Source organism: Rhineura floridana, chromosome 3, assembly GCF_030035675.1.
Source record: "Rhineura floridana isolate rRhiFlo1 chromosome 3, rRhiFlo1.hap2, whole genome shotgun sequence".
Lineage (NCBI taxonomy): Eukaryota > Metazoa > Chordata > Lepidosauria > Squamata > Rhineuridae > Rhineura > Rhineura floridana.
In genome coordinates, this window is record NC_084482.1 from 99,850,768 (window position 1) to 99,867,945 (window position 17,178).

At 40.4% G+C, this 17,178-nt stretch overlaps 1 protein-coding gene across 3 annotated transcripts in view; it reads left to right on the forward strand.

Moving 5' to 3' along the window:
• ACSL6 (acyl-CoA synthetase long chain family member 6) overlaps window positions 1-17,178 on the forward strand; it is a 76,946-nt gene that overhangs the window by 55,479 nt on the left and 4,289 nt on the right. For all 3 annotated transcript variants that reach the window (XM_061617072.1, XM_061617071.1, XM_061617073.1), the window contains exons 13-20: window positions 1,324-1,458; window positions 3,108-3,203; window positions 5,205-5,277; window positions 6,347-6,435; window positions 8,631-8,747; window positions 9,504-9,647; window positions 10,593-10,694; window positions 13,030-13,101. In XM_061617072.1, coding sequence (XP_061473056.1) covers window positions 1,324-1,458; window positions 3,108-3,203; window positions 5,205-5,277; window positions 6,347-6,435; window positions 8,631-8,747; window positions 9,504-9,647; window positions 10,593-10,694; window positions 13,030-13,101 — 828 coding nt within the window. The remainder of the gene's footprint in view (window positions 1-1,323; window positions 1,459-3,107; window positions 3,204-5,204; window positions 5,278-6,346; window positions 6,436-8,630; window positions 8,748-9,503; window positions 9,648-10,592; window positions 10,695-13,029; window positions 13,102-17,178) is intronic.

The following is a 17,178-nucleotide window of genomic DNA, read 5'->3' on the forward strand; positions in this document are numbered from 1 at the left end:
CTATTGGAGGTCGCTGATTCATAGGGTCGCCATAAGTCATAATCAACCTGAAGGCACATAACAACAACAAATCTTACCAGTATCCACCTCTCTTCTAGGTTTTCAGTATCCACTTCCCTAGATATGAAATAGACTTTTAGACACTATGGGTCTTTTTTATTTAGGAATTTGTTCCCATCTAAAAATATTTGTATGAAATCTAATGCGGAAGGCAAGCATGTGTATATAAATTATGACATTTGCCAATTAATGCATCAGGGGTGATGTGGGGAATCTCAGCCCTGGGGGCTGAATGCGGCCTGCAGGTCTCTGTATCCTTGAAACTATCCCTAGGCCACACTCCTCACTGGCCCTGCTTGACACCCTGAGTGATTTTTGCCCGGGTGGAGTGTATCCTTGAATTCTGTTTAATGCCTCTTACTTATCTGAACGGATGACAGAGAAGGGTGTGTGTGTAGAAACTAGCCTATTGTACAAAGGTAAAATTTATATTTGTTGCTCCACCCACTTTTGCCAATGGCCCCACCTACTATTAGTATGTGTCCTTGGAAGGTTGCACAGGAGGGAATACAGCCCTCGGTCTGAAAAAGGTTCCCCACCCCTGAAATATATCCTAGCAGCAGTCTGTTAAGGACTGGAACCTCTGCACCTGTGATTTGCTAGCAGCTGCCATTTGTTTGCTTTTCATATCTTGGCTGTTCCCCTGTACTGAATACATGAGAATGGATTTTCAAATAGGAAAAGGAGCTTGTGAATTGACACACTTTAAGCTGTTACAGCAATGTGAATGAAATTCGAATTTCACTTCTTAATGCTTTTCTATGTAGAGCTGTTTATAAAATAATTACTGATGAATATTAGGTTGGTTTGACTTGGAAATCTGGCATAATTGCCACTGCATAAAACATTCATAAAAATAACAACCAGCCACAATTAGCTCATTAAAGAGCTGGGAACTGCTCTGCAGCAACCAGATATTTTGATTCTGTTGCTGCAATATCCTGAAGAATTCTATATAGCTATGCCAAGCTAATTACATAGTGGAAGCCCTTAGGATACCTTAATCTCCATAAACATTTTTCAGTGATTTGGTTTTCCCATAGGAGGGAAGAAACAAGAAAGCATAATTCAAACTGAATTGCAGCAGATTTTGTTAACTTTTAGCAGTGGTGTAGTTATAATTAATTCAAACAATTATACTGTTGGCATCTGTGGTGCCTTGTCTACTTATGATGCTGGTGATAAATTTGGTCCTCCTTCCTTCCTTCCTTTCTAAGCTACGCATTCTTTTTGCTCTGCTCCTCCCATCCTGCATTCTCTTAGATCTTCAGTCAAGCAGACACCCCACTGAAACGCTGGCTTCTGGAATTTGCTGCCAAGCGTAAAAAGGCGGAAGTTCAAAGTGGAATAATTAGAAATGACAGTCTGTGGGATAAACTCTTCTTTAACAAAATACAGGTAGGGATCTGTTAAAACTGGCCCTTATGGAAGGAATTTGTTACAGAAATGAAATAGTAGTTTTCACTGAACATTGCAAAAACCATAGATACAGCTTCCAGGTGGGCGAGTTCCTTCCTTGTTCATGTTGGGTTGCGATGGGAAAACCAGGAAATTATTTGGCAAATTGGCATTTAGAATTGGCTTTTAAAGAGTGCACCTGGAAAAACTACGTCTGGAGGGCAAAAAGCAACCCTTCTCAGAGAACCCTCTTGCCCAAAAAGACCCCTCTGAAAGATGGGATTTTGTCCCCAGCAGCAGTATATACAGGTGAGGCCTTTGGCCTGTTTATTCATATGGATGGAGACAAACCCTGGGCCAAGTGGATCCCTGCCATGGAACAGGTGTTTGCCCTCTAGCAACAGTTTTTCTGTGTGTAGTTCCTTCAAAGCAGAGGTAAACCAGGAAGTCTCTTCCAGTTTTGATTTTAATCTGAGCTGGGGGAAAATTATGGTGTTTCTAATGCTTGCCTGTCCTTTTGAGGTGAGCATTACTACGCTCCTCGAGTTAATTTCCAGGAATGAATCCAGGGCCGGACCTGCTTTGCAGAAGAGGGAACCAACTTGCTTAAGATTCAACCAGTCTTTCACTGTCTATTGGCCATATAGTTTTATACAAGCTCACAAGTACCTAAGCTGCAAAAATCACAGAAAATGTTGCTATTAAAGTGACTAATCCAGAATTACTGGAGCAAACAAATATTTTAGAGACTCCAAACAAGTGCCATTTTTGTTATAGAAGCCCTATCCCCTTATCATGCAAATTCACATGCATATGAAACAACTTTGCAGGGGGTTGCAGTGTGTGTGGGGGAATCCATGAAAACTGAGTGCCTGAACTTGAACAAGAGTAAGCATTTTCCACTAGTGTAAACCCATCACTGGATACATACAACCCAAGATTTTACATCACATGAAGACAAAATGCTTTATGTGGCCTATGGTATGCATTCAGAAACGCTCTGCTGATTTTGCCACAGGTCCCCCAGGGGAAAATAATTTAAGCTATCTAAATCACAGCTCTGGTTAATTTATGCTTAATCACAGTGAAGTGATCCCAAGACACAGATTCAGGACTTGGCAAGGGTACCTATGAGCATTTCTGAATCTTAGTGATATATTCTCTGGTTCTGTGCTCACCAATGAAAATGAAAGTGGTTTACAACACAGCTGAATGTGCAGGAGGATTTGTACAGGTAGATATATAGGCCTTGGGGCATTTAGGGCTTAATAGTTTAAAACTAGCACCTTACATTGTCCTTGAAAGCAAACATGATTAGTGTAGTTAACTGCAGTAAGTGGAAACCTGTAAGCATTGGCAGTGGAAGCAGAGTTTCCTCCCCCCCTCCAATTCTCCTGGGGTACATCATTAACCTAGATTAAGGTGTGTTTTATGTGGCAAGGTCATAGATGCAGCTCTTCATGGCATGTAGAGTGATCTTTACAAATGTGGGGAAGCGGTTTGGAAATAGAGGTAGAATAGGATTAGATTAGATCTAACAGATAGGCTGGTCTTTGTGTTGTCCCCAAAAGCCGAAAGTATACTGTGCTAATATGTAAAATATAGTCTGTCTTCATGAGGTTGTATTTCAAATTATCTTTGTCTGACAGGCAAGCCTCGGTGGTTGTGTAAGAATGATTGTAACAGGAGCTGCTCCTGCTTCACCCACTGTCTTGGGTTTCCTTCGAGCAGCCCTAGGATGTCAGGTAAGTTGCATCCAGATGCACTTTTTTTTCTCATGAGAAATTCTGCTACCATTAGGGAAAAGCTAGATTGTTAAAAACAAGCTATAATATTAACTTATAACTCAATAAGAACCAAACACGTACATAAGGGAAATGGAATCAGTATGTAAATATTAAAGATTGCATTCAACATAGCACTAAGCAAATTGTTCCATCAGTGCAATGTTTTCTCCTTGTTATTTATTTCTTACATTTATAACCCACCTTTCTTTTCATGATAGAAACCCAAGGCAGCTTACATATGTTTCCCGGGGGGTCTCCCATCCAGGCAGTGACCAGACCTGACCCTGCTAAGCTTCAGCAGGGAGCTGGCCTTATCTGCCTTCAGGCCATAGCCTGGGACAAGGTTTTCTCCTTGTGCAGTGGAATAATCTATCCCTCTCCCCCCCATGCACCCCCTAAATCTGTTCTGGAGATTCCCACAATCCTCCAGAGCAGATTTGGGGATTGGGTGAGGTGTGTGGGGGAAATTTCATCACACAAGCACAAATGCATGTGCTAAGGTAACTTTTTAGTAGCGTACAGCTCTAGAACCATTTATATACATACCCTTATAAAAGTAATTAGATCAGCTAATGATAAAAGTAAAGATCAGATCAGAATTTGTGTCTAGATTTTAATTTATGACCAAGTTGGTCAGGGGAGGTACTTTAGACAAAATGGTGCCAAATTATTCTGCCTTATAGTTCTGTCTGAGGGGAATCCCCATTGTTAGATTCACCTGTGTTCCCAAGATTATGCCTTCCAAGAGCTCCCACTCTAGGAAATAATTTGGATGCTCCCACCCTCCTTAATTATGTCAGTGAATGGGCATTCAAGGTGGCAGGGACACTAGAGGAGATGAGCCAAACTTGCAGTGTCTTTCCCTCTTCTTTAGCAGGCCCAGAGCTTGGAAAAGTTACTTTTTTGAACTACAACTCCCACCAGCCCAATCCAGTGTCCATGCTGGCTGGGGCTGATGGGAGTTGTAGTTCAAAAAAGTAACTTTTCCAAGCTCTGAAGGCCTTTCTAAGTTGGGCAGAGACCTATAGAACAAATTACACCAATAATTGGCTTTTACCATTCACATCCAGGTACTAATGGTTTTCCTGACTTGTGGTACAGAGTCCCAAAGTGTATCCTCTTCCCCCATTCCAGAATTCCTACAAAGGAGGGATTTGTCATCCACCTTTAGTGGCTTTCTCCAACTCAAATTTCAATAATCAGAAATTATGATTGTACAAATTTGTAATGTAAATTATTTGCCTTCTGACATTGTAAAGAAGAGAAGGTCTTTATTACTCATTTATCTTTCCAGTCTTAACAAAAATAAAATAAAATTAGTATCATCTTGTTTAAGGATATGGCGGACCCTGCTAGCTCAGCCAGGGGCCCACCAGGTAAGTCCAGCCTGATGGAAGGGTAGCCAGTGTAAGCGGGCATAAGGCCCCAAAAAGGGACATTCTGGGGGCATGTCAGAGGAGGGGCAGAGTGGTGGGGAATTAGGCCACATCCAACTTGTTTTCGGAGCACTCCTGCAGGTCCTGATCCAGGCAAAGGTTATGCCGGGGAAAAGGTCTGTCTTAGAAAATAATTGCAATGGAAGTCAGTGGAGAGTCCTTACTCTCCAGTAGGGGTATTCGTGAGAGTTGGCTTTTACTGAGCGGTCCCTTTGGACAGCTCCTCGCTGAACCACTGTTCAGCTGGCCTGGAGACTCCCGAACGGCAGTTGGATGCTGCGTACCTTCCTGCTGGTTCCCCTTGCACCAGCTCCCCTTTTGCTGGCTTCCCCTTTGCTGGCTGATAATCATTGCTCTGCACGTGATGTAGGTTTCAGAATGCCTGTTGCTGGGGATACAAATGGGAGACTGCTGTTGTGCTCGTGTCCTGTTTGTGGGCTTCCAAAAGGTATCTGGTTGGACTAGATGGACCTTTGTTCTAACTCAGCAGATCTCTTCTTACATTATTTTGTATTTTTTACAGGTTTATGAAGGCTATGGTCAAACAGAATGCACAGCTGGTTGTACCTTTACTACTCCAGGGGACTGGACATCAGGTAAGAAACCAGGCAGGGTTTGTGTCTTAAGGTGATTTACAAATACCATAAAACACCTAAAATAGTTTTAAAACAGTACAAAAACAACAACTAAAACAATACAAAATGGCACCTAAGGCAGAGACCTTTTCACCCAGCTAGAAAAGCTTGTCAGAACAAAACTATCTTCAGTTGTTTCTGGTGCCTGATAGTGGGTTCCTATCATATCTCAACAGGGATGCTATTCCACAAAATAGGGGCAGTCAACCTGAAAGTCCTGCTGAGTTACTGTGCAGCAGAGTTCTTATATTTTTAGAACTTTAAGGAGAAAGCTGTCCTTGTAGTGCCCTACTGGGTATATACCGTAAGAGATAAGGCAGCCTCTCAAGTAGTTCCATTTTAAAATAAACGTTTAATTAGCTTGTTTAACCTTGAAAACAATTAGATCAGACTCCTGAGATGCCATGTGTATTCATGCAGGAAAAATCACATGCACAATCAGGGTTTATCTTTGCTGTTTTGGGCTCAGCAGTTGTTCCTGCCAAAAAGGCAAGGAACTTTAAAAACCAATCAATGGTTTGTCTCTGTTGCAACTGAAATTACAGGTGTGCTGACAATCAAACACAGCTGTGCCTAAGTGCATATATCACTTCTTTAGATCCCAGCTTCAGTTTATGATAAAATGTGACCCTGTTTGGGATTGTCCTCAGGGAGGCATGAGCTCTGGATGTATGTGCTCTTTCCTTCATTCTTCTCACTGCAGATAACAGTAATTTTGCAATTATATTTTCACTAGATTAGCAATAAAACATACATACTGTTACTTGGGCAATGTTCACATAGTTATATAATAATAATCTGCTCAGTTTTATTTTTATTTGTTTTACCTTATATATAATGTTTCCTTGGCAAGAAGTCAGTGACTCCAGTGCAGAGCAGTCTGCTCCCCCAGAATGTTCTATGAACAGGGCTGTCACTTTAATAATTCTGTGTTGAGAGAGTAGATCCAGCATTGAGCAGGGGGTTAGATTAGATGATTTCTAAGGCCACATCCAACTCTGAAGTTCTGTGATGTCTCTGTGATGTGCAGGTCACGTAGGAGCACCTTTGCCTTGTAATTTAATCAAGCTGATGGATGTTGAAGAGCTGAATTACTTTTCTTCCAAAGGAGAAGGAGAGGTAACATGTATTTTTATTTAACTCTTTGCTGTTTCACTTGTAGTTTATAAAAGCCATTTGCCAGAGACAGGATCCATGGCTAATCTACAGCAGGTAGGACTGGGCAGTAAAGAACTTCACTCCAGGGCATAAGTCCAGGTTTAAAAGGGGTTTGCTCTGGTACTCAGGAAGGCAAGTAAGCAAATCAGGCATTTGGTATCATTCTTTTATTTGAGTATTGGTGGTCCAACCCTAGTACAAGATAGTGGCAAAAATGTTGGAAGTGGGGCAAGAGCAACTCCTGTTTGGGTTTGTTTGTTTGTATTCCAGAAGGAAGATAAGAGTTAGGGTCCCCCAGCTGGCTAGGCTTGCCTACCTTTACCTGTGCTCTTCTTTGCCTAACTTCCTTCCATTGTAAACTGATATGCTCAAGGAAGCTGACCTGCCCCTCCTCCATCTTCTTCAACTGTCTGAGGAGAGAGGAGACATCTCTGTCTTTGTTCTCTCTCCTGAGTCATGAGGATAATACCCAAGTCTGGGCATTGCGCCTCCAACTTGGTTGGTTAGTTAGAACTAGGTATGCCTTTCCTATCTACTATGTATTTCTATAAATAAAGTAGCTTTTCTTATTTTACTAAGTCTTGCATCTCAGTGATCTAAATGCAGGGTAAAAGCCTGCTACTTAGGTAAATGCACACACTGGCACACACGCAGCCATAACAAAAAATGCCTGGAACTGACATGAGCAGAGGAAGGACCAAAGATTGCTACATAACTCCTTTGTAGCTTTTTAAGCCTAAAAGGTAATGGAAAACAATTGCAGCCCTGTACACACAGCCTCCTTGCAGTAAAATGCTAGCAGTGGCACAGACACCCTTCCTGTGCTGTTGGTCAGGATTAGTACTATTGTGAGATTGCTATCTCATTACTGTGAATAGAACTATGGCTGTGGATTTGCCTTGAAGCAATGCTGGATCACAGGTTGGGTTTGAACAAAAGAAACTTATGGGACAGAATGACTGCTTGATGTGTCTTAATACTCATGTTTTTTTTTTAATGGGAGCTAATTGTTAAAAGAAGACTTCTTAGTTCTGCAACCTCTCTGGAATGATTTGAATGGGAACAACTACAAAGAGTCTAACAAATATATTATAGCATAAACTTCTTATAGCATAAACTATCATGGACTATAGAATCTTATGCTATAAGGAATGTTTTAAGTCTTTAAGATGTCACAAGACTCTTTTTTACTGCAACTGACTAACACAACTATCCTCTTTGAATGGGGAAGGCATTTCACACCTAGCTACGGATGATGTAAGCACAAGGTATATGTTTGCGAGACCGACTACAATTTTGGAAACAGACAGCAAGAGAGAAAGGGTTGGGAGCTGTAAGCAAACAGCATCTGAGGAAGCAGGAGTGCCCTTTTTCTGGCAAGCTTATGTGGGAGCAATAGAGTTTATTTATTGATTTATTGCTTGCTTGCATGTATTTATATCCTGCCCTTCCTCCCAAAGGAGCCCAGGGTGGGTTGGAGTGTTAAGCTGTCTGCACCCACCTATGCTTAACCTATATATTCATAAATAAAACTCAAATATTACAGAACACCTTAAGTCACAAGTAATCCCTCCTTCCTAAAGAAAACCATCCCTGGATAAGCCCCCTCTGAAACATCTCACCATTCAGAATACATCTAACAGTCTGTTGCGTTGGCTCAAGCTAATCTTTGCACCACTATAATTCAGCTATAACAGAAAACTTTTTCTCTGTGTTTTACTCTGGCATATAACACCGACATGGTGACATTGCTCAGGAAACATTACACATGATCCAGCCCACTCATTGTAGGCACTTAGTCCTCAAAGGCAACCAGCTGTGCTTCTAGAACTCACAAGTCCAGCTTCCTGAAACCATGTGCATATGGAAGCTTTTGATACTCTACCATAGCTGTGTCAATTGTGTATCTCTGCAGCTGTCCCTCTCTTGTTTAGTGTCTCTAAAGAAGTGTTATGCCAGTTCTCAAGGACAAGTGATTATAATATAAGAATTTTGTGTGGCAATAACAGCGGCTTGGTCCAACCCACAGGTTGAAGTTGATGAGGACTCTTTACATATGTACGCATCACTTGTGTAAAATTGTGATAGATTAGCATAAGCCTATTCTAAAAATACAAGTTTGTCCTACTGTTTACCAGCAACCCTGTCTCTTGCAGATCTGTGTGAAAGGTCCAAATGTTTTCAAGGGCTACCTGAAAGATGAAGAGAAAACCACTGAAGCTTTAGACAAGGATGGATGGCTGCATACAGGGGATGTTGGGAAGTGGTTGCACGTATGTACCGAACTGCTAACTTTACATACTGAGATTACAGTTTACAAGCTACATCTTCCAGAGCAGTCCCACTGACTCTGAAGGAATACATGAGTTGGACATTGATGTGTATGTAAGTTCATGAGTATAGTACTGGATTAAAAGTTTAGGTGGTACGATACTGAAATATAGTAAAGGTATGTGTGGTGTACTAGGGTATGTGCCAGACCTAGACCAGGGAGGTTCTAATTTCTTCTCATCTGTGAAGTTCCCTGAGTGACTTTGGATCAGTCACTTTTTTTACCCTAGCCTGCATCACAAAGCTCCTTGGAGGAAAGACAAGGTTTGAACATGATTGTTCAAACAAATACATTTCTAGGACTGCACTACTAAACACACTTATTATAGAGTAGGCCTTTTTAAACATAGTGGGACTTTTTTCTGAGTAATCAAGCTCAGAATTGCACTGTTGACCATAAGCCATACACCTTCTGTCAGCTTTCATAGATACATGACCTTGTCTCAAAATTTGAAATCTGTTTCTGACCCTCCTGCTTAGAAGGACTACAGTACAGTACAGCTGAGTTGTAGACAGGGCTCTATGATTTTTCCAAGATCTGCATAATTATTTGCTGCTCCATAATCATGTCCCTACTTGTGGGCTTCCTAGGGAAATCTGGTTGGCCACTGTGGGAAACAGGATGCTGGATTGGGTAGGCCTTTGGTCTGATCCAGAAGGGCTCTTCTTATGTTCTTATGTCATTTCTTCACTCACAGAATGGTACACTTAAAATAATTGATCGAAAAAAGCATATATTTAAACTGGCTCAGGGAGAATACATTGCACCAGAAAAAATTGAGAATATCTACATTCGCAGTGAGCCTGTCGCCCAGATATACGTGCATGGAGATAGCTTACAGGTAACACTATCCATTTCTAGACATTTCTTGAATGTTGTTCCAAGTTTCAGATATTACCCTAAATTTTGTAATTTGAGTGACTCAAACATAGGTTCCAGTGGGGTTGCATTTAGGAACAGACCAGGTATTATGTTTATTCCATCTAATTTTTAGCAAGACTGAGCATGTTTTCACTGCTATGTTACTGCCATATTACGGTTTCATACATTTAATGTACATGTCTGAAGAAGTGCACTTGCAATTATTTTGCCTCAGCTTTCATGTGTATGAGATGTGGATACAGCATACACATATTTGATCAGTTTTATGTTCAGTGTAATGTGCAAAAGGATACAAGGTGATGGTGATGTTAGTTACCTACTGAACAGGTACATTCAGCTGCTAAATACCTAGTTTAATGAGAGGAGCATACTATTCTCTCACTGTTGTCCCAAGTATGAGAAGTTTTGGGGTACACAGCAAACTTTCTGGAGCAGGGAACATTATAAGATATTGACATGCATATTCCATAATGTCTGCATAGATCAATAAGCAAATCACTATGTATGCCAAGTCAAGCTACACACACCTATCCAGATTTTGTCACTGTAACATCTGGAGCCAGCCTCATGATGGAACTGGAAGAGCTGAAGAACTGTGGAAAAATGGGAGTATTTCCCCCCACAACCATTTATATGGAAGTGTAATCAGAAGAGCCCTGCATCCAAGCCCTGCCCCTCAATGGATACACACAGCTCCTATCCCTCTCTCTCACACACACACTGCTCTGGCTCTTATGATAAGCAGAAGCTACTACAGCATTTGTCAGAGAATGGGAGCAAAGGACAAAGAACTTCAACAGCACTCATATTTAGAAATAGATAACAGAGCACAGCAAAGGACAAGGAATCAAACTGGGTTGCCATGTCATAAATTTGGTTCCCAATTTTATCTATCTCCTTGCAGGCCTTCCTGGTGGGGATTGTTGTACCTGATGCTGAAATCATGCCAGCCTGGGCCAAGAAAAAGGGCTTTGATGGAACTTTCACAGAGCTCTGTAAAAATGTGGTATGTTTTATGTACATGCTCATGAGCATTATAAACTTGCAAAAATAGTGCCAATTTGGAAGATTATTTTTAATAGATAGATGGGAGCTTAACCATGCACCATTTTTCTGCCAATAATGATCCCCTCCAAAAGGCAACATTTCGTCATTTGGATGGTAGAGAGGAAAAGGTTTTTCATCCTTATCAAGGTCCCTCACAGCTGCTTTTTCATAAAGAAAGCCATGTGTTCCAAAGCACATTAGTTAAAATGCTTTTATCAGTTTGGGCTCTAAGTAGATAGGTAACTACTGTGTTAGAGACTGCGACATTGTTAGAAAGGTTCCAGTAGATAAGCAAAATACTGTATGACAGTAGCCAGTATAGTTTCTTAGGGGTGTTCCACTTTCTTTAACACTACTGTTCCATTGCTATAAGATGATATTTCTTTTTGCACTGTGAGGTGTGCTTTTGGGGGGCGGGGGATTGGAATGTCTGAGCCAGTGCCAAATCATGTGATTTTTTTGCTGTTGCCTAGACTAGAGAAAAATTGCAGTACTATTCCAGAAAGAAGACAGCAAAGCTGCTAAGAGTAGTATGTCCACCATGGATGTTCCAGCACATTTGTTCCACACATGAAATTTACCTTCAGTGGAAGTCATAGGTAAAGGACCATAGCTCAGTGGTGGACACATGCTCAGTCTGCAGAAGGTATCAAGATTCAGTCCCTGGAATCTCCAGGCAGTGTTGATAAAAACCCCACATCTGAAACCCTGCAGAACTGATGTCAGTTAGTATTGGGCAGAAGTTTCCAAACTTTGGTTCGTGGACCATCAGTGGTCCGCATGCTCCATTCAGGTAGTCTGTGGCATGTCAACATTAAATATTCATATTGGTTTTAAATTGTATTTTTATTATATTTTATTTCTTATATTGTATTTTATTGTACTACAATTTGAATTCCATGGAATGCAAATTGTAATATAATAAAATACAATATAAAAATAAAAGATACAATAACAGTACAAAAAATCATACCGAACCTAGCACAGCACATTTTTCTGCCTGTTGTAGCAATTAAGTGGTCCTCCAAGACCTCAGCAATTTTCAGGTGGTCCGTGGGGAAAAGGTTTGAGAACTACTGGTATAGGTCATACTGAACTAGATAGAGGAGCAGTCTCACAGGTAAGTTAACAAGACAGTTCCTATGTTCCTATGTGTCAGATGAATTAATAGAATAGTAGTAGCTAGATGTCCTTCCCCATCCCTGTGTATCAAAACCAGATGAGTTAGTGTCACTTGGGTAAGGTGATGAAAATCTGTAAGAGTGGCTAGGGCATTAGCAGTAGCAAAGGTACATCCTGCCAACATCCTTAGGATGTTCAAGAAATTAAGGCTATAATTATATACTCACTTACCTGGGAGTAAGTTCCATTGAACTCAATAGGACTTACTTCTGAGTATATGTCTAAGACTGCACTATAATTCAGGGACTTGATTAAAAACACTAAGGAAGCAGATTGTAAGCTCTCTCTTTTTATATTGTATGCTGCTTGGGGCAGAGACATGACCCTCTCTGCTAAATGTCATGCATATTGATGGCATTATATAAACAATAAATATTGAAAATGGCATCAGAGGAAAGTGTAGGGACATTGCATGGAATGTAAGGTAATTCACTGTTTTGGAAATTGCATTCTAAAATATAATTTCAGTCAGTGAACCCCTCTATATTTCTACTGCAAATTCAAAGAGGAAAGTAAGAGGTCAGAGAACAAGATGCAAGCCAACATGCCAAAATAAGAATTAAGTATTTGTCTTGCTAACAGATGCTTATATGTTTGGAAAATTTAAACGAAGGAGACTTTTCAGAGACTAGTGCATGAAGACTATGGGACCAGAATCCCCCAGGAATGGGGAACCTACATGCCCTTCTGCACATCTTGGCAAGGGCTACTTGCCAATAGTGGTGAGGCCAGAGGAAAAAGTGGGGGGGTGCATCAGATGTAAATTTTATCTTTCTACACAAGGTTAGTTTCTACACGCACTCCCATCACCCATCCAGGCAAGCAAGATCGATTGTCAGAGTTCAAGAACACATTCTAGCCTGGCAAACATATCTGAGGTGCAAAGCAGGGCCAGTGAAGGGTGTGGCCTGAGGAGAGGGGTGTAGTCTCGGTGAATTCCAAGGGCCAAATAGATTTGGCTCCTGGCCTAAGATTCCCCATCCCTGCCCTTGATTGTACAATTATATTTCACTGTCTGCTTATTTTAAATTATCAGTTTGAATTTTAATAGGATTGTTTCACTGTTGCTAAATAAAAGTTCCTGGCTGTAAATTTCATATATTTTTATTTAGGAGCTAAAAAAAGCAATAATGGAAGATATGGTGCAGTTAGGGAAAGAGAGCGGACTTCATTCATTTGAACAGGTAAACCTGAATTATGGATAGCTTTTGATTACCAGGAGCAGATGAGCCTGTTCTTTGTGATGAATAGTAGGGATTTTAGCACACATTATATAAAAGCCCAAATGCCTCACTTATGCTTTGTGTTTCAATATAGTCATAAACTTACATGTATTCTATATATTAAAAATATCTTTGTTTAAGAATGTATGAAAGGTATTGTTAATGAAGTCTCATTATGATAGATAACATGATAAAATGTTTGAAACACCATTCTGTCCAAGCTGAAAGCAGTCTTGAAAAGTCAGTGCAGACCTGGAAAAATACAGCTGTTCTGTTTGTACTCCACAAATAGACTAATCTCCTCCTGACGGAGGTTTGCTGCCAAAATATCTACAACAGAGGATGTTCACAAATAGAAACAATACACCCCTCCCCCAGAAGTATGATCTAAAATGATGCTATGTTGTAATTCTGTTATTTTAAAAGCACAAGTATAACATTTATAAGAAGCATGTACTGTATATAATTACATTTCTTAGCATGCCTATATTTGTGCACTAGACTTTGCAACATTGTAATAAATGCACTTTACAAGAGTTCCCTGCTTTTTCAAAGGCTGATTCATAAAAATGTGGCAAACTGTCTTTTAAACCTGGTCTGTTCTTGCTATAACCTTCATGTGATGCAATCTATTAATTTATCAATTCATTTAATGTTATCCTTTGGGTATGGGAAGAAATATGGCCACTCTTCACTGTAGTATTCGAGCACTGTGCAACTAATAAACAGTGAGGTTGGGGAGGAGGGAAAGCCTTCCTAAATGAATTATTAAAATCACAACCAGGAAACATGAGTACAAAGAAGATGCAAGGGCAAGGGCGTCCCTTTTACATAAAATTGTTACTGCATCACATTTTCTAATGTCATTTTTTTCTTATGTTGATTGGAACAATCTTTCTGGATATTCTCAGAGCAGGGGCGGATAGCCTGTGGCCCACAGGCCATAGCCAGCCCCCTCCCTGATTTTTTGTGACCCATAAGACCATCACAAAATTTGTCATTTTAAAAATATATAAATTATTACCACTCACTTAGGTCCCCCACTGTGATGTCATGATGCCAAAAGGGGGCGGGTGGCCTCTCAAATCCCCCAAATTTGTCCACTAAAATTTTGTTTTTTTAACTGAATTTAATAATGAATCATTAAAGTAATTTAGAACAGCTGATGGGAAAGCTGTGTTGGAAGACGGCCTTGAGTCACTGCAGTTCTCACCTTACCCACTTTGAACTTTGACATGTGGCCCCCGGCGTATTAAATATGGATCAATGCAGCCCTTGGCCTGAGAAAGGTTAGCCACCCCTTAGAGCAGCCTTTCCCAACCAGTGTGCCTCCAGATGTTGTTGGACCTCAACTCCCATCATCCTCAGCCAGCATTGCCAATGGCTGAGGCTGATGGGAGTTGTGGTCCAACAACATCTGGAGGCACACTGGTTGGGAAAGGCTGCCTTAGAGTCTTGGCTTAATCAAAGGCAGCTATCAGCCTAAAGCATTGAAAGGCTACATGAGATATGGCACAGAAATAGCAGGGAAAAGGACCAAGTTCCTCCTTACTTGGGACTAGACATTTAGCAGAAACATAGACCAGCAGTGTCACCTGTCTAAACTCAGGCTATGCACATAATAGCAATGCTTCATTTAGAACAAAGATGGGAACTTTGGCCCTTCAGTTGTTGTTGGACATAATTCCTATCTCTCTACATGGCCACTGGTCAGAGATGATGGGAGTTGTAGTCCATCAACACCTGGAGGGCCACAGGTTCCCATCCCCGATACAAAATATGGAAACCCTAAACTATGCTGTTTCTTTTTGGAAAGTGTTTATAGGGCTCACAAAATGTTTGGCATCAAGTAAGGATCAGAAAACATGTACAGTTCTTTATAATCCCAGGACCAAGCCCTGGCTTCCTTTGCTTCAGAGGATACAGAAGTAACCTAGCCTCAGCACCCATCCCAAACCCCTAAGTCAGAACTTGCTCAGAACTTAACAACAAAAGTACAGACACACCTCATTACTGCAAGGTCCCTCACTGTTGTTGTAGTAGTCACTCGTGTGCAAGTCTCTTAACATGCCCAGCAAGCTCACATGACCAATCTTGTAGGCAAGTGGGATCCTGCATTCCCTCCCAGTCTGCCTTCAGTCATCTCCATCCCAACAGGCCACCTCTGGTTCCATATCCCCCCCGAGGTAAGCAAAGCCTTTATGCTGATAGTCAGAACCTGTGCATTAACAATACTCCCCAGCATGAATTGGGATACCCTCAGATTGATACCACCACATCATTTCCAGTACAGCTAGGTTTACTTCCAGCAGTTCTGTTGTGCCATGGAGTCACAAAAAAGATGTGAGTAGCATTATATCCAAATACTTCTTATGACAAGCACCTGACAATTAAATGAACAAATGCACATTTAGCCACTGCAGTTTCTTATACCTTACACAATCTTGAATGTAACAACATGTCATTTAGTTCTCTATATACATACACACACACATATAGAAGATGGTTAGATAATGTGATACTCTTAAACTGTAAAAATGTAAATAGAATATAAAATATCCTTAAGTTTCTTCCATAATTAACAATTAGCACTAAACATTTTTCAAAGCAACTGAAAGGCTTTGTTAACATGAAGCTACTGTGCACATACTACAGTTCAGTTACAGTGCTAAAGATAATCAAGTATTTTAATATTTAAAAAATTAATACTTCCTTGTGCCAGTTGTTTCTGCAGAAGGTGGAGAAAACCCAGCATGTCCCAGTTGTGAGTTCATTCTAGAATAATTGAGCTTTTAAATGTTTTTGATGTTTTTTAACCTTTGTTGATAAAATATACATTGTGTCTGCCATTACATGCCAAATGATAACAAGAACCAAATTATTCTTATGTACCTGGCTTCATTGTTCAGGCATGTAAAACATGCCTATTTAAAGGCCTCTGCAACAGAGGAAATATATAAAAGCAACAGGCAGCACAATCCTATGCATGTAGAAAGCTGCCTTATTCCTAAATAAGCATGCATAGGATTGCAAGCTAAAATTGATCACCTTTGTATATCTAGCTGAGCAAATAAAAACTGCAAAGCCTTCCAAAAACATCAGTGTTGTTCAGCACATTAGAAGAGAAAATACATTATACAGTCACAAGAGTGGCTATACACTATAGCCAGCTTGGATTTTTCACATTCCTCAATGTTAAATTGAAAATACCATTCTGATGCTTCCCATAAGCTCATTTCAAAATAAAACCTTACCAAACTTAAAGTCCTGAACTCAGAAACGCTTGCAACCCTCTCAATTTTCATGGCGATACACAAAACAGTCAGAGAGAATAGAGAGTTCAAAGTCTAAAAAGAGAGAAAAAAACCCGACAGCCCTTTTGGACTTTTTTATCTGAGAGTTCTCATAATCTGTTGAAATTCATTAAAAATCAGCCATGTTCACAGAGTACCTGTAATCCTAATACTGACCTTGCCCCATACTCTGGCCTTCATCTTCTGCAGTTTAAAAGTTTTAAAAATGCCTGGCTGATTTTTAATTAATTTAAGAAATTTTGGCTTGAAGCCAATGATAATGCGGGGCATGCTCAGTAAGAACCAACTGTCAGTGTTCTGAAAGCCTCACAGATGCTGAGCTTGGCTAATCAGGGGGCCACACCCACACCAGACTTGATTTCACTTGAGACAGTCATGGCTTCCATCAAAGAATCCTGGGAAGTGTAGTTTGTGAAGGGTGCTGAGAGGAGACTCCTATTCCACTGAGAGAATGTTTTAACAGTCAGCCACTCTGATTGAAAGTCTGTGAGAGGAACAGGGCATCTCCTAGCAACTCTCAGCACCCGTCACTAACTACACTTCCCAGGATTCTTTGAGAGAAGCCATGATTGGCTTTGAGCCATGGCTTTGACAGAAGCCATGATAAATTGTTTTAAATTGTGTTTTAAATTGTTTTTAAAATATGTGTTTTTAAATTTGTATATTTGTTTTTAATGTTTTTAGTTATTGTAAACCGCCCAAAGAGCTTCGGCTATGGGGCGGT